At 60.6% G+C, this 17,277-nt stretch overlaps 1 protein-coding gene across 2 annotated transcripts; it reads right to left on the bottom strand.

Annotated features, from left to right (window-relative positions):
- Positions 1–234: 234 nt before the first annotated feature.
- On the bottom strand, positions 235–13,854 carry SLC4A3 (solute carrier family 4 member 3). Of its 2 annotated transcripts, XM_069466891.1 has the most exons (23): positions 13,738–13,854; positions 13,428–13,571; positions 12,889–13,054; positions 12,028–12,305; positions 11,775–11,890; positions 11,157–11,356; positions 9,435–9,583; positions 9,097–9,277; positions 8,528–8,663; positions 8,072–8,255; positions 7,579–7,678; positions 6,930–7,114; positions 6,035–6,260; positions 5,596–5,814; positions 5,060–5,208; positions 4,692–4,886; positions 3,970–4,200; positions 3,535–3,624; positions 2,902–3,068; positions 2,064–2,317; positions 1,526–1,695; positions 1,168–1,341; positions 235–550 (listed from the first exon to the last, which is right to left on the bottom strand). In XM_069466891.1, exons 2-23 carry the CDS (start codon positions 13,476–13,478, stop codon positions 473–475), a joined length of 3,699 nt encoding a protein of 1,232 aa, XP_069322992.1. In that variant the 5' UTR covers positions 13,479–13,571; positions 13,738–13,854; the 3' UTR covers positions 235–472. The 2 variants fall into 2 exon arrangements, with proteins under 2 accessions (XP_069322992.1, XP_069322991.1); XM_069466890.1 differs by lacking the exon at positions 13,738–13,854 and having other exon boundaries at positions 335–550; positions 11,157–11,437; positions 13,428–13,478.
- Positions 13,855–17,277: the final 3,423 nt, after the last annotated feature.

Here is a 17,277-nt window from a genome sequence, read left to right on the forward strand (position 1 = left end):
ACCTTGAGTGTCCGGGCCCTGAAGCTGTACTCAAGGGGGTGGGAGGGGCGGTGGATGATAAGGCCCAGCTCTGACCTTCTGTGGTCCTGATTCTCTCTTTCCCCCAAGGACTCTTTCCTTGACTCAAACCTCTCCCTGGTTTTGATGACCCTGAAAATAGAATTCTTCCAATTCCAATGGGTAAGTATGCCCTGAGAAACCAGAGATGGAACCAAGAAAGTGAGGCAGACACACGACAAGGAGTGTGGTTATAATGAGCTGAAAGCCTGTGCCGGTCTGGTCTGTGAAAGGTTAGACGAGGTCAATGCCCGGGGCAGAAGTCAGGGGACCGCTCTAGCCGTGGCATCAGAAGTGGTTCCAGGCACATCTCTGGGTCATGAGGAGCCCCCTGGCCCTGGGGCTGGGCTCTGCCTGGGGCTCAGGAGTTGATCCCTAAGGTGTTGGGGTCTCTAAGGGGCACCATCTTCAAGGATCACACGGGCATGTGCAGTTCGTTGTACTCATCCTGGCCATCCTCATCGAAGTTTGGTTCAGCGTCTTCCGAGTCCAGCTGCAGAAGGGAACAGAACGTTGGCAGTGGCAGGGAAGTGGACTCATCCCCTCCTGTTCCCAGATTCCTCCTCTGACCAGCAGCCCTCCCTGTATGCAGCAACTATGACCCCAGGGGAGCATTTCCCTTGGCCAAAACCTTCAAGTCACCCTCCATACATCTGGCTTAATAATAACATTAATAATGAGCAGCTACCACATATGAAGCTCTTTCCTACAGCAATTTCTAGTTGCTGCGCTACCTTTGTATACCATGTTTGAGTATGGATAAATTGCAAAAAGATGTCTTTTCCCAAGCTGACAAAAACAGGGCTCAGGGTGGGTTTCAGTGCCACCTCACTCCCTTTTGGTCAGGATACAACCTGCACAGCTGTCTGCAGCAGCCCTGTGCTTCCTCTTGTACCACGCCATCACCCTAAGCCCTTTACCTGGATGCGTAATCCCCCCGACACACCTATAAGGTAGAATATATTATTGCCCCCATCATACAAATGAAAATAAGATTTTAGAAGGTGAAATAACTTGCCTAAGGTCACATGACTAGCAGATGGCCCAGCAGAGACTGAAACCCAGTGCCCATCCGCCCCAATCCTGCTGCCACAAGCCACCACCCCTTACCGCCTGCAGCTCCCTGTCCTGGAAGAACCGGGGCAGAAGGCAATGCCTCAGAGGCACAGTGAGCAGCAGCAGGAAGGGAAAGGCGAGTGAGGCCGCCGTGGACTTGACCACCCAGAGCAATGCGATGCAGCCCAGCTGGATGCAGGTGAACAGGTGCATCCGCCACGTCTTCACCTGGGGAAACGGCCACCCAGCCTCACCACACAGCACCCCAGCTCCCACCCACATCTTTGGGACCTTGGCTCCCCAGGTCCCAACTTAATTCTTCATATTCTTCCTGTCCACCTCTGGCCCAGGGACCCCTCTGGGTCCCCTCCCCATTACATCATCACCCCATCTCCATGCTTCCTGGCCTTACCTTGGTCACATAGGGCTGCTCAGGATGGTGTTTTGCTGGCATGAGGATGAGCAACAGACGCTGGGACAGCTGGATCCCAGACAGCGATGTGATCCCCATGTACAGGAAGATCCCAAAGAGCACGGCCAATGGGATCCGACGCAGCACAGCCCCCATGACAATGGACAGGCCTGGAGAGGTGACACAGACCCACCTGAACCCCTGGGCAGCCCCCATGAGGATGGACAGCCCTGGAGGAGGTGACACAGGCCCACCTGCCCCCTCAGGCAGCCTCTGTAAGGATGGACAGGCCTGGTGGTGGGGGGACACGGACCCATCAGACTGATCAGCTTGGCCTCATCCCCATGAACAAGAGAAGAGGGAGCCGGACAGAGCAGGAAAGGGCTCAGGAAAGAAGTAGGTTTGGGGGTCAGAGCGAAAACTAGACCTGACACGCTGGGGGATTCAGAAGGGACCTGGGTCAAGCTTGGGATGGAGAGAGGATCTAGGGCTGTGGGGTCCCAGACACCAGGTGTGCAGCCGGAGGCCGGGCTCTCACCCACGAGGCTGGCAATGAGCACCCCGGTGACCCGTTGCTCCCGCACCTCCTGGATCTGGGGCTTTTCGCCAGGTGCGATGGCAGTGCGCATCACCGTCAGCGCATTGACGTGGGTGACTGAGCGGACAGTGGCGGCTGTGAGCCAGGGCAACCCAAACAGCCCACAGAGCCCCCCCAGGGAGCCAATCAGAAGCAGGTCCAGGTGGAAGCCGGAGCCTTTGAGCAGCCTCCGCGCCTTCTGGCTGACGATGAGCCTGCAGGGATAAGGTGGGTGGTGGGGTGGCCGGCGGCAGGACAGGCACAGGGACAGGCACACATTCGGGGATGGGGTGGTGGGGGCTGGGGGAGGATACCCAGCCAACAGTTCTCCCAGGGCCTGCCAGCTTCCTCTTTTAAGTTCCCAAATTGAAGTTCTCACATTGAAGCAAATTTGAGCCAGATTCTCATACTGTGAATATTTAAAGCACCACAAAAGCCAGATGCCAGATCTCACCACGTTCTTGTGGTTTAACCAAAATGAGACAGACGCATGTGAGCATCCCTGGGTGAGAGAAACACTGCCAGAGAGTTCTGAGGACTGTCAAGAGCCACCCTGCAAACGGTGGCAGCGACAGACATACACCATGTCAACCCAGCACAGGGAGACCATGCCCGTGCCCCACCCCACTGCCCTCCGCTCCTCCCCCAGCTCCTTCCCCAACACACCTATCCTTCCTCAAGGCCTGCAGCAGGCTCCCGCCCACCCAGCACCCCCATACTAATAATGACTTCCCTGCTGTCACCCTGGAACCAAGCCAAGGAGCCAGGGAGCCAGCCTCCCCGCCCCCAGCCCTCTCACGCCGTGATCTGGGTCTCCATGAAGATCAAGATGAGGACCAGGAGGGCAGGGACAGCGGCTGCCACCATCATCCAGGGCGGGAAAGGACGGGCACTGCCCAGGGGTGGGATGAACCATGTGCGCTTATCGGGAGAGGTCACTGAGAGCCCCGTGGGCACTGTCAGCTTCTGCAGGCAGGAAGGAAGACTGGGCTCAGGGACAAAGCCTCCCCACACTAGGGAGCCCCTGCAGCAGCTGCTCCCACCACGCTGTGTCCCCAGGACCAGGACTTTGGGGGATTTGGGTGTGAATAGGTTCGGGAAAAATTAGTTTTGCATCCTTCAAAACCTCACTGTCCCTACAGGGGTCTGATAGAGGGCAGGGAAATGAGCGCCTTCCCCCTGAGCCCCTGAGCTTCAGGGCACCTGTTGCAGGGAGACCTGTCATTCTGCCCCCAGCCCCACACCTGCTCCTCCTGGATTCTTCACTCGGGATCACAGGTGGCTCAGACTCCCAGAGGAGCCCCTCAGCTGGGAACCCCCAGCATGGCCACTCCACTAGGAGAGCCGGATTCCTGCCCTGATCTTGATTTCGTGGGCTCCCGCTTCTGGCCCTGGGGGAAGAACCCGCTGCCACGGGCTTGGGCTCACTCACCTGTGTGTAGGTGTCTGTGATGGAGTAATCCACCAGGACCATCACCAGGATGGAGATGGGGATGCCAAAATCCCCGATGATGCGGCGAGCCTTGAGTGCGCCCGGTCAGGGCAAGGAGGCGAGGTCAGCAGACTCACAGGGGACTTGCCACCCCCAACCCTTCCTGGCCCAAGCTGGAGCCAGAAGGCCCCCCACCAGCCTCTCAAACTGCCCCCCACCAGGGTGCCAGAGCAGCCTGGGAGGGTGTTCTTGTCTTAATTAGACTCTCTAAGCGGAGCGAGAAGACCCTGGGAGGAGGCCTCTCTCCAGTGGGGGCTGCCCAGATGTGGTTCTGGCCCACGGGCTGCCGGGGAGGGAGCAGCCTCTCTGTGAGCAGAGCCGGCAGTGACAGCAGGACTCGGGACCCATGGGGGCTCCACGCCCGGAGCCACGCACCTTGCCACCCAGGAAGCGGCTGTTCCTGAACTTGCGCAGGAAGAAGGCGATGAAGAAGGTCCCGAGCATGAGGATCAGGGACAGCAGAGCCGTATTGGGCTGGTTCCTCGGGCCCCGCGGTCCCTCAGTGGGGGGCAGGGCACTGCCATTCAGCTCCGGACCAGCCTCCAACGCTCCCTCCGGGGCCCCCTCTGGGGGGTAGAACGGCAGCAGTGGGTGCTCTGTGAACACCTGTGTGTGGGTAACAAGGTCGCCTTAGCACTCACCTGGGCAAGTGACCCGACTGCACCATCATCATCGATACGTCTGTGGGGGGGGGGGGTGGCCCTCACATACCTGAACAGGCAACAGTGACACACAGATATCCAGCTACACCACACACACACACACACACACACACACACATAGCCCTCTACGAAAGGTGACCCAAGGACCCCCAACACCAACTCTGACAGTTCAGCACTGACAGCACCCCCAACTCCATCACATACCTGTGCAGGTGTGTCCTCATCTCCACACCTCCACCCAGGTGCCTGGGGCCTTGGCCTGGTGCCCTCTGGGCCTTGACCCCTTCCCTTCAGCTCAGACCTGGCCCGGGCTGTCCCCAACCCCCAACACCCACACCCAGCCAAGCCCCCTCCTTGTCCCCTCCACCCCGATATTCCACACCTCTCCCTCCCAGCCCCCATCTCGCCCACCCCAAGACCCTCTGGACCCTCCACCTTGTAGAGCTTGTGGAAGGTCTCGTAGATGAAAATGAGTGAGATGAGGAAGGCAAAGATCTCCTGGGTGAAAGGCGAGATGTAGCGGACCAGGAAGCTGCCTTCGGCGGCCACCAGGGCAAGGACAAAGACCACCAGCCAGAGGCCAACCCACACCCGGCCAGTGAGGTACTCCAGGTCCTGGGCTCGGCAGAACTGGAGGCGGGGAGGGGGTGGTTACCCACGGGCGGTCTGCCCTGGGGTCCGTGCCCTGTGGGATGGGCAGCGGTGAACTCCGATGGGGAGATGGGTCGGGGGCGACTGCAGGGACCCATCCCCTGGGCAAGGAAGAGCTCAGGGCAGGAGGGCTGGGCAGGGCAGGGCTTCACCTTGAAGAAGGCTTCCTCGAAGACAAGCAGTGGCCCCGAGAAGCCGACCACAAGCAGCGGCTGGGCCCCCAGCAGTGAGAAGAGGACACCGAGCACAGCCGTTGACACGATCAGCTCAGACACGCCCATCAGCCCCTCGGTCTTCTCTCCTGGAGCGGGCAAGCCAGCAGGATGGCTCTATCTGCCCCCTTCCTCATCCTGGGGCCCCCAGTGAGAGCAGAGCAGCCCCCCAGAGCAAGATGGGCCCTCTCCCCACCCTACTCCTCCCAGCCCCTCCCCACTAACCCCCAAGGCGATCACAGGGTCCCCCACCCCTTGCACCTCTCCCACCTCCTCTCACTTGTAGCCCCCCAAAAATGATCCTGAGATCTCCTGCCCCAGCAGCTCCCTGAGTGTTCACACCTTCCCTAGCCCCTCTAACCACTGGCCCCCTGAGGTGATCACCGGGACACCCTCACCCAGAAACTCTGCAGGTGACACTGGGCCCCCAGACTGACCGCAGGAGCCCCTCAACTCCCCGAGCCCTTGCGCCTCACCTAGCAGCCCCCCAAAGGTGATGGCAGGGCTGAGGGCCGCGAAGTAGATGAAGAGTACGGCGGCCACGCACTGGGAGTGCAGGGCGTCCCGCAGGTCGCTGGGGTAGTGCGGGTACCGGCGCCTCACATCCCGCACAAGCCCCCCAAACACTGAGCCCGTCCGCAGCAGGGGGTCATCTTCAGGGGTCGCCTCAGAGCCCCCCAACTCCAAAGACAGCTCTGGGGGAACAAGAGGCTGCTGGAACACGACCCTCCCTACTTCACAGAAGCCCCGGGCTCAGCCCCCTACAGCCTGGGACACGGTGCTGAGACCCAGGGTCAAGGATGCAGCAACACACAAAGGACTTGGGGAGTCAGGACGGGGCCAGGGTCACAGCCTTAGGGCCTGGGATGGGGGAGTGTGTGTGTGTTGGGGGGACTTGGCCCCAAAGGGTCTGACCTTTCCCAGGAGCTGCATAGCCGCCCTGGGTGGTCATCTCAACTTTGGTCTGTTCGCGCTCCCGCCGCTTTCTCAGCAGCTCGCGCTGGAAGGCAGCCACGGAGCGCAGCAGGTCACGGCCCTCCACCTCGGACGGGGGGATCACGATGCTGCCGTCCAGGAACTCGCTGATGGCACTCAGGAGGTCCTGACGGTCATCGGCTTGGTAGGCAGCCTCATGAAACAGCTGGGGGCAACAGAAGGGCCACGACTCTCAGGGATGGAACGAGGGAGGCTCTGGGCAGAGGGCTTCAGGGAGGAGGTGTCGGGTCACAGAGCTAGAGGCAGGGTGGACGTTCAGCCATATATACCGGTGCAGCCCAGCATGATAGGTGGTCAAAATGCTGACACTTTCCTGCAGGCCCACAAGCAGCCACTGTCCTGAACCCCAGGATGCCCTTTGTGCCCCAGAAGACTCCAGACCTTTTCCCATACAGAAACTAAAGGGTAACACCGGGCATAACAGGTGCCTCCAGAACCTTCTGATTGGACAGTGCCCACACCTATAGGTTGATAAATCTTTTGAACATTGCCCCTGGCTAGATGACCCTCCTGTCCAATCCCAGGAGGAGCCACAGCAAAGACCAGCATATCCGGCCCTCCCGTTCAAGTCTTATGTTACATCCAAAGCTTGGGGTCTGGGCTTCTCCACCCCCCATGTCACCCACAGCCCCAGCCCAAGGCTCCCTCTTCTCCCCTGGGCCAACAGCTCCCCACCACCCCCCAGGGCAGGGCCTCCACCCAGAGGGGGTCCCTAGCACCCGCGCCTCCCTGGGCACCACTGTGGGCAATGAGAGGGACAGGGAACAAGCAGGGTGCAGGGAAACAGGCCTAGAGAGCACAGCCCAAGTCCAACCTTGTCAGACATAAGGGTGGCGATGGAGCGGCCGAGCTCGTGATAGTCGGTGCTGGTGTGGCTGGGCCCCAGCATCACGAAGAGGAAGCGGACGGGCACAGGAACCTCAAGCACAGACTCCAAGAGCACAGCCTCACTCAGCCGCACGAAGGCTGCCGCCGGCTGCTCCAAGAAAGGCACACAGCCTGCAGAAAGAGCAAGACATAGGGCACTGGGCACAGGGGAGCAGTCAAGCCAGGCTCTAGAGGACCCCAGGGATGTCTGGGGCTATCATGAACAGTTAAGCAGCTTGTGCACTGCACAAGGAAATCCCTATCTAAAGGGATTTAAGTATGTGTTTATGTACGTATTACAATTTACCAACAGACAGAAATGAAGGGTATTAAAGAAGGATTGCTTTTTTCTAATTCTAGCAATGGTGCTATATGGACTAGCATCAATCCAAGACCACAGAACTCTGGACAGGAAGCAGGCAGGGGACTGGGAAAGAAAGGGCTGGGGATACGACAGGTTGTGAGGGAGAGCAGGGCAAGGCAGGGGCCTGGCTGGAGATGGAAGAGGCAGCCTCCAGGCCAGAGCTCCAGACGAGCAGGCCACCAGCAGAGGCACACACTCCGCAGACCCTGCCCCAGCGCCCGGCCCTCCTCACCCACAAGGACAACGGTGGCCTCGGCATCTTCAGGGATCTTCTCCAGCAGCTTCAGGCTTTTCCCCCGGTGACCGTCTCCCCCCGGCATGTGCAGGGGCTTCTGAGGACGCAGAACTGGAATAGGGCTGGGACCCAGACTGGAGGCCGTGGCAGGCCCTCCCGCCCCTGCTCCAGACCTGGATCGGGCCCTGCTCTCCCCCAGCCTGGTCAGGCTGTCGGTATCGTAGCCCCACATTGGGAGGGACGAGCTCGAGATCTGGACCCCTCCTCTATGCCCCCCACTACCACCTCGGCCTCATCTTGGTGTTTAGATGCCCCACAAGGGTCTGCCCCACCATGGCATTCACACCTCCCCTGTGTCCTATAGGACCCCCACGTGCCCAGCACGTGCCAGGCATCCCACCTTCCAGACCACTGAATAAAGTCATCCAGGACCTTGACTAAAACCGGATGCCCACTCAGTCCCCCGACCCAAGTCAGCAAGGCCACTAACCTCCTTGGCATCGGGGTCATGGGGCCAGAGCGGGGCTGGCTCCCCCAGGTCGTCAGCCATGGTAGGCACCACGCCGTCAGGGCCGTGGCTGGGGGCTGGGTGATGATTCCCCAGGACTGAGTTCACACTGGAGCTCGATGGGTTTCGGGGAAAGAAGCTGTTGTCCTTGTCATCGTTGGGATGGCTAGAGAGGAGAAGAGCAGGGCAAGGTGGGTTAGGAGGAGAGGCCCGTGGTAGATAGAGGTCATGAGGAGGTGACAGTGGAGGGTCAAGACCTCTATCCCTTCTGCTTCAGTGTAAGAAAGAACTTTCTAGTGATCGGAGCTGTTGAAGGTGGGAGAGAAATGAGCCCCCCGTCACTATTGAAGCAGAGGCTGGGAGCCACTCAGCAGAGGTGGTGCTCCTGGAAGGGCAGCTGAACCAGGCAGGCCCCTCCTGGGTGCCCCACCCCGGCACCTGTGTTTCAGTAGCAGGGTACGCAGGACGCTGGCCCTGTCCTCTGGCCGGATCTGGTCGGACACGATCATGGTCTCCACCACGAGGTGCGCGATGCCTGGCAGAGTGGTTTGCTCCAGATCCAGGAGGGCAGCTCCTAGGGGCACAGTCGGGGGAGGGGCACAGTCCTCCATGCTGCCCTGCCCCCCAGGGCCAGGCAAACATGCCGGGTGAGCAAAGCGCCCCAATGCACCAGGCAGATACACGGCTCCCCACTGCCAAGGCCAGCCAGGGAGAGAGGGACGAGAACAGAGCATAGAGCGGGGGCACGGCCCCACCTCGCCAAGGAAGGGGAAGTCATTTGTTCATTTACTCAATGTGTGCTGAGCGCCCACACGTGCCAGGGCCAGTACTAGGTGCCAGTGCACAGCCCTGCCCTTCAGAGCTTCTGGGCTGCTTAGGCAACTGGACTCCACGGTTCCCAGGGGGCGGCTGGATCTGGAATAGTCCCCGGGAGCTGAGCAGCCTGCCACAGGCTGAGCTCTGCGGCCCTGAAGGTGTGCAGCCCAGGCCAGGCCTGAGGGCCCTACCGTGGGCGATGGTCCTCCTGAGCTCAAGAAGGCTGCGGAAGGAGAGCGAGGCCACGTGGGGCTTCCCCCAGCGCTCGGTCTCCTCCTCCACGTCCTCCTCAAACTTGATCCATCGGGCAGTCTCCCGCCAGTGGGGCTCCTGGCTGCGGTCCAGCATCAGCTCGTTCAGCTCCACAAACACCTGCGGTGGGTGCCAAGGGTGAGGGCCTGGGGGGCGCCAGGTGGGACAGGCGGGCGTGGGGGACATTGCAATGGGGCCAGGCTGGGAGGAGGGGAGAAGGGGGCTCCGGGCCAAGGGGTGTGAGGAAGCCACTGGCCCACCCCCCAGCGTCCTGGACCTCGTGAGGCCTCCGGTCCAGCTTCTTCTTCTTCTTCTTCCTGCGCAGGATGGGGGCCAGGCCACTGGGGCTGCTCCTCCCGCCCTGGGTCCGGGACGGCTTCTTCACTAAGTGCCGGCGCACTCCAGGGTTGTCCTCCAGCCGGTGACCTGTGGAGAAGGTGGGCTTGACAGTCCCAGAGGTCTGGTTGGGGCCTCAAGGCCATGGCCCAGCCTCTCCAGCCCCCTGCTCTGCCCAACCTGTCTAACTGGTGATGGCCACAGTCACCAGGGGGCCACACCAATGGGACTGCATAATCCAACATGGCCATTTCATTGACAAGAAGAGTGAATGAAGCTCAGAAAGGGGGACCAGCCCAAAGTCACACAGGGACCACTGGCCAAGATGCAATAAAAAGGCAGAGCCTAACTCAGTCCACAGCCCCAACCAGACCCTCTAGCATCTGCTATGGCCACTGCCCCTGCTCTGGGGCCCATGACTGACACCAAGTCCCCAGGCACTTAGCCTCCAACACTTTCCCTGTGACCCTCTTGGCACCCATGTCCCCATCCCGTGGGTATGCAGCCCAGCAGACTCGGGCAGGGCTTCTCTCCCTTGGCCTGCTGCCCCTCCCCAGGCCGGCAGCTGGGGAAAGGCCGACCCCATTACTCACAAGCTGCTGCCTCTGCTGTGGGGCTCAGCTGGCCCCTGATGGACTCCCACAGGCCCCAGTCCTCAAAGTCCAGCACAAACATCTCCAAGTCCTCTGAGGCCAGCGAGTCTCGAGGGCTGGGGGCTGGATCCCTCCCAGGGCCCTGGCCTTCTGCGTCTCCGGGCCCAGGGCTCAGCGCCCCATTGGGCTCTGTGACCTCCTCCAGCGGGCTCATTCCCGCAATTGCCAAGGCCTCAGCCCCTGCTCCTTCCCACACCCTGGCTCCCCTGCCAGGTGGGAGCCTGGACAGGGGTGGTCTCTGTCCAACCAGAGCTGGAGGTGGCTAGAGGTGGCAGGCCTCCCAGCTGTGATTCCCTAGTCCCCAAGCCTGCTCCCTGCTGCTTCCAGCCCCAACCCTGGGCCTGTAAACACGCCCTCCCCCGACCCCCCCATCCTGCTGCTGCTGCTGCCATCGGATTGTTCCTGTCCCTGTCCTCAGGCCCTGGCAACTTTCCATGACGTACTGAGCTCAAAGCCCTCCCCTCCCCCCACCCCGCCCACACACTGTGGCTCCGAGAAGGAGGAGGGCAGATCAGTGATGCCCCTGGCCTGGGCACAGAGCCCCACGAGTGATGACAGGTGGCATAGAAACCAGGGCACTGATAAGATGGAAGGAATGTGCCGAGATCGCAGCCAGGCCCGGCCAAGGGTGGTGGGACGGGAGTGAGGGGCCCTGACACAGAGAGAAGGCAGGCCTAGAGGAGCAGCTCAGACTCAGGGGCTGGTTTGGGGGTACTAAAGAGCCAGGGGACAAGAAGAGTTTGCCCTGAGAAGAGGGGCCTTCAGGAGGGGGATATAATGACGTGGGAAGTGGAGCTGCCTTATTCTAAGGGTGACTCAGGGGACAGAATCAGGACCCAAGGGTGGAGGTCAGAAAGGAAAATCTCAGCTCTGACAACCAGAGAGGTGGCTTGGTAAGGTAGTGAGTTCCCTGTCACTGGCCACATTCCAGCAGACAGGGATACTGCAAAGGGAACTCAGCCCTGGGTGGGGGAGAGCTCGGAGTGGGCCACAGGGGCTGCCACACTCACTCTTCATGTCGTCCAGGTCCGCAGAGCCCAGCATCTGGGCCTCCGCCTCATCAGTGGGCACCTGCTGCTCCGGACCACCGGGGTGGCCCAGGGCACTGCCAGGGCACAGTCGCTCCCGCAGGTCATAACTGGCCGATGGGCTCCAGGGCCGGCTCTTCTCCCCAGCCACTCGGGAGACCCGGGCCCGGGGGCTGGGGGAGCTGGGGAGGCAACACGGCAGCCTTGGACTTGACAGGCCCAGACTAGAGGGTTCCCTTACCTTCCCCCAGCCGGGGGAGGGCCTGAAGTGGGCCCCTAAGCACAGGACACAGGACCCTCCTGGGCTGTCCCTCCCCATCCTGTCCCACAGGTCCCTCCGTCTGGCCTTCTCCCCTTTCTCCTCTTCAGTCTGCCAGTCTCTCCTGAAAAACTCCTAACTTCTTCACTCTGCGCTCTTTCTCCCCTCGTTCTCTCCTCCTTGTAAATCATGTGGATGGGAAGCCCCCTCCCCCATCCTCTTCTCTCTGGTCAGAGCTGGGGACACTCCTCAGGGTTGGGATCGAGGTGACTGCCGGGAGCCTTGGGCCCCACGGCTATGGGCTGGGCTGGGCCCTGCAGAATGGGTGCTGGGGCTGGTACCTGACCGAGTGCTGGGGGCTCTTGTCAGAGCATGGGCCCACGGAGGGCAGGGGCTTGCTGAAGGCAGCCCTCCCCGCAAGGCCTGGACTGTCATCCTCGTCACTTCCAATGGAGAACTGCAGGTAAACAGAATGTGCCCTAGACCCCAGCCCCGACCTACCACTCAGCCCTTAACCCCCCAACCCAGCCTCATCCAGGCCCCCTCCCACATCCTCCTCTCTCCCCTCTGCACGTCCAAGGCGCAGAGCCCTACCTTTGCTTTCTGTGGGGACCTGGAGGGTGGAGGCTCCACAGGTTCTGCCTCAGATTCCCCTTCCTCTTCCTCCTCTTCCTCCTCCTCTTCATCCGCTCCGGCTCCCCCCTCCTCCTGGATAGGAGGGGTCCCCTCGGAGGGTGGGGCAGAGGTTTTCTCCTTCTTCCTCTTCCTCCTGGTATGCCGGGCAGAGGTGGGGGGCAGCCGCCGCAGCTTGTGGGGTGGAGGCAGGCGCGCCGAGAGCGGGTGGTGGGTGTGGTGGGATGTGTGCCGGTGAACTGAGGGTGCAGGAGAGCCGGTTGGGGCCCCCGCAGCAGAAGGGGGCCCCTCCCTGCCCAAGGGACACACACCTTATTCTAGCTCAAGGCCTCAAACAAGGGCACCCTAGGCCTTCCTCCAGGGCCAGGCCCCCCCCAACACCTGTGTCCACACGCCTGTCATTGGTGAGGCTGGGCAGAGTTGGGGGGAAGTGATGGAGGGGGAAGGTCATGAGAGGGTCTAGGGGGGATGATGTGACACAGCAGGAAAGGGAAAGGCAGAGTTGGAGGAGCTGAGGAGAGCCAAGGTGGCAGAGAAGAGAGAGTGAGCAGGGACAAGGGTGAAGATGAAGGTCACCAAGGGCGGGCCCAGGCCCATCTCCCTAGATCCCCCTGGTCTGGGGCCCGGCTCCCCTGGCAGGCGGACAGGCGATGGGTGAGGGAGGCAGGATGACTTAACATGGCATGGTGGCCCAGCAGAGTCCAGCGCAGTGTCCAGCACAGGACGGCACTGGGTGACCAAGCTGGAAGTGAGCGCAGTGATGGTGGCGATGAAAGTGATGGTAGTGAAGGCGGCCACACTAGGGGTCCCCAGGCTACCCACACTCAAAGTCCCGCTCGCTGTAGCTGCGGCTGGGCTTCTCAGGGTCCCAGGCCGGGGGCTTGCTGATGAGGTCCCCAAACCTGCTCACAGCCAAGGTCTTGCCCAAGTCATCGTCCTCCTCCTCCACGTCTGGACCCAGAGGGGGCTCCTCCAAGGGCACCCGGACCTGCAGGCAGAGACAGCCTCTCCTAAGGACCCCCGACCTGTGAGCACCCCACACCCGTTCCAACCCCAAGCCCTAGCTGGGGGTGGGGACCCAGCAGTCTCCATCATCATCCAGCCCCTTCCTCTGTGCCCCCATCCCAGCCTGGGTCAGCATCCCAGGAACCACCTTCTCTAGGCCCCAGGGCTGGGCAAGGAGAGGAGGCCACAGATCTGAAATATACCAACAGAGACCCCCTCTTTTTCCATGTTCCCCAGCCAAGCTCCATCCCCAAATCTAGGGGTGTCCCAGGGTCGACCAGAGGTCGCCTCTCCCTCCTTAGGGTCACTCCTCCTCCTCTTCCCCCAGATCCTTCACCCCCGCACGCATCAGTCACCTGGGGAAGGGGGGAGGCGCCCCCGGGCGGCGGGATCACTCCGTTGGCCATGGTCGGGGAGGCGGCTTGGGTGGTTCTTGCTCATCAAGGGCCCAGAGCGCCGGATGAGAAGCAGGGGCCGCTGCGGAGGCCTAGCGGGGAGCCCTGGGGGGTGGAGGGAGTGCGGGGTCACGATCCTCGCACTAGCACCCCCCACCCCGGAGCCGATCCCCGCGCTCGGCCCGAGCGCGCTCCGAGGCCCAGCCACGCCCGCCCGGGGCAGCCCGGGGCCCACGCCCTGCCTGGTGCGCCGCGCCCCGCCCCGCGGTACCTCGGGGCTCCGGAGCCTGCGGGGACCGGGTGGGCTGCCGCGCCCCATGTCCTTCCCGGCTCGCTCCGTAGCGCGGCCACCAGGCTCCCGCCCGCCCCTCGTCGCGCAGAGCCCGGCCAGTGGGGCAGACGCAGGCGCCGGAGCCCGCACCCCGCGGCTCCACCTCCTCGCTCCGCACCTCCGCCGCCGCCGCCGCCGGGCCGCACAATGGGAGCGGGCGGGCCGTGACTCACCCCGCCCCGGCCGGCGCGGCCCCCACGCGCGGGCCCCGCAGGACCCCCCCTGCCCACACGCCCCTTCTCCAGGCGCCCCACGCTTTGGGGCGGGTGCATGGCCCTAAGTTCCCACAATCCCACAAATTCACTCACTCCCCCACTCTGCTCTCAGCCTCCCCTCCACTCAAGAGCCGTGGTGGCGACCCCTTCCGCAGACGCAAGCCCCTCTGGCCTTGGGAAGGAAGCTCACAGACACGTGGAAGCCCCCGCCACCTCCCCCTTCAGTTCCAATACAGCTTGTTCCCCTCAGAGGCCTGGCTTCTACTGCCCAGCACCACCCAACATTTGACCTTGGCACATTACCTCCCCTCCCTGGGCCTCAGTTTCCCCATCTGTGGCCAGAGGGGCCTGCAATAGGGGGGTTTCAAAGTTCATCCAACTCTAAGATTCTGTGGCTCAGTTTCCACATTTCCTCCCCCCTCTCCCACCACCACTTGAGGTCACGTCTCATTTTCCAAGGGCAAAGGTCTTTGAGAGGAGCCACTGGACCCCCAATCAGACCCTGCCCTGGTATCACTGAAACTGGGCACCTAGCACAACGCCATGCCCATAACAGCCCCTCCACACACATCTGTTGAAGCCACAGTCCTGAATCCTCAGCACAAACCTAAGAGGCTGAAAGCTGGGGATGGAGCCCATGGGCAGAAGGTGGAATGGGCAGGAGGGGAGGCTAATGCGGGAGAGTGGACAGGAAGGAAGGAGGGACAGGGCCATGTCCTTGGGTACTTTACCCTCTGTGACCTCTGTTCTCAACTGGATGTCAGTTCAAGCCAAAGAAAGATGTCCTACATGCAGAGCCTTGCTAGGAGGGGCCGGGGAGGGAGCTAGGATCTGCTGGACATGCACGGCTGCTTTGTGCTCCCAGCCTGTGCTGGGGGTCTCTCTCTGTGCCTCATCTCAGACATAGTAATGGGGGCAGCTATTATCATGGAGATTCAGGGAGGCCCTTTAACCTGCCTTGGGCACAGCGGGAAGTAGACTGCTGACAGATCTGGGCATCATGATGGGTGTATGGAAGGTGACTGTCTCAGCCACAGCCACTGAACCGCTCCAGGCCTCTTTCACTGAAAGGGGTGTGCTGTCCTCCCAGTCTCACAGGGCGAGTCCCAGCATGGGAGTCAGCTGTTCATAGACAGAGCATGTGACGCATGCCCCAGGACTCAGAATGTGAGACCCATCTGTTAGGGGTTGAATTGTGTTCCCCCAAATTCCTATGTTGAAATCCTGACTGCCCCCCACCTCAGAGCGTGCCCTTATTTGGCAAGAGTATCCTTGCAGATGTTAAGATAAGGCCACAGTGGAGCAAGGTGGAACCCTTATCCAGTACGACTGATGTTCTTACAAAAACACAGAGGCATACACTCAGGGAGGACCCCTTGTGAAGACTAGAGTCATGCTGCCGCAAGGCCTGGAACAAATCCTTCCCTAGTGTCTTCAAAGGCAGCTGGGCTCTGCAGACAGCTTTATGTCAGATTTCCAGAGCTTCCAGAACTATGACATGGTAAATTTGTTGTAAGTCACTCAGTTTGTGGCCCTGTATTGCAGCAGCCCTGGAAAACACACACCATCCCAATCCTGAGCCCGGTGACTTGGTCCCAAGTCTCTACCGTGAGTGATCTTTTCGTGGATCCTTTGCTTCCTTACTGATACACAAGTGCCTTGGAGCCTCTCGCAGTCGGGAGCACTGCAGGAGGGCTCTCTGGTCTTCAGTCTACTCTCTGCGTGGTCTCAGCCCGTCTTCTAGCCTGTAGAGTCAGACAGCAGCTACTTCAATATGGAGACAGCCCAAGGAAATTCTTGCCAACCAGGGACCCCAGTATACTGGGCCCTATACATCCTGTACACTGAGATGCCACAAGGGTATCACAGGACTTGTCCCTCTGAGGCCCCACCCACCCCAGGGAGGATGCTGAGCACAGGTCCTCATCTTCCGGGAGCCCTTGGACTCCCATCCTCTTTCAGTTGGAGGCTTCCCCACCCAGAGTCAGCGGCTTTGGTCTCTACCCTCTCAAGCACCTTCCTCTATCTTCCACCCCTCTGGGATGGTGGAGTAAAATCTCTCCTTGAAGGGCCTTTAGCAACCATGTCCATCTCTCCTTCTAGGGGCAGGGGAAGAGCTGACACCTACCAGTTGTTTCCTACCAGCTCATCCTATTAGGCATAAATGCATGCTGTCATGATGCCCACTCAGACCTCCTGACAGCCTGCCTCCAGCACACCTGTAATTGTCAGTTCCCTACAGCGTGTTCCCGATGGGGTCTTAGTTCCTGTGACAAAAGAGCGCCCCTTGCATGCACAAAGGACAGCCATTCCGGTTGTGTGTCAGCTCCTAGCTCAGAGCCTGTGGACGTTCAAATGGTGACAGCAAAGGTGACAGCAAAGGCAGAAGCCAGCGACAGGCCACCTTGAAGCAGCAGCCACCCCTCATGCCCTTCCCCACAGTCCAGTCTGACTGGAACTTCCCTGCCCTGCATGCCGACACCCCAGGATGTCTGGCACATGCAGCATTGCCACAGCCTGTCCCCCACATCCGAGGGAGCAGGAGCCATCTGCTATGCCACCAGATTTGGAGACACGAGCACACAAGCCAGGAGCCCTCTGGGGTGGATTCCTCTCAAAGTCATTTCCTGGAATCACTGTCTGGGGGTCCCACATGTTGGGAACTAGACCAGTATAGCAGATATGTGTCATCTGTGGCCACCCAAATCTTTGAAAACCCACTTTTACATTTTGGGCATTTCCTACATTGTAAATCCTCTCTTGCCAAGGTAGAAGCCAGAAACTCACATGCCCAGACTCCCTTGCAGCCAGGGCACAGCCACTGACCCGGGTTCCACCAGTCAGACTCGTCTGCACAAGACCTGATTTCAGAAGTGAGCTCTGTGCACAGGAGGCTTGAACTTCTGTGAGCAGTGGAGGGTGGGCAGAACCAAGTGGCTCTTTGAGGGGGCAGCAGTGGCAGAGATTTTGGTGTCATTGATAGCAGTGTTTCTGCTGGAGAAGCTCTCATGTTGTGCCTGGTCATCATTCGCAGCTCTTTTGCTCTCAGAATACTCCCTCATATTCACTATTTTCTTCTTTCCAGCTTAAAGTAGCTGCTGTTTGCAATGAGGTGTCCTAACTGATAGAATCAGGGAAATGGGCTCTGAGTTCGGGTCATGGGTTGAGGAGGCTCCAGACGTTAGTGCTGCCAACATCAGGGAGCTGGCAGACAGGATGTGGCCTGGGTAGCCCCTGCCTTTCTTATGATTACTTTGTCATTCCT

Source organism: Eulemur rufifrons, chromosome 1, assembly GCF_041146395.1.
Source record: "Eulemur rufifrons isolate Redbay chromosome 1, OSU_ERuf_1, whole genome shotgun sequence".
NCBI lineage: Eukaryota > Metazoa > Chordata > Mammalia > Primates > Lemuridae > Eulemur > Eulemur rufifrons.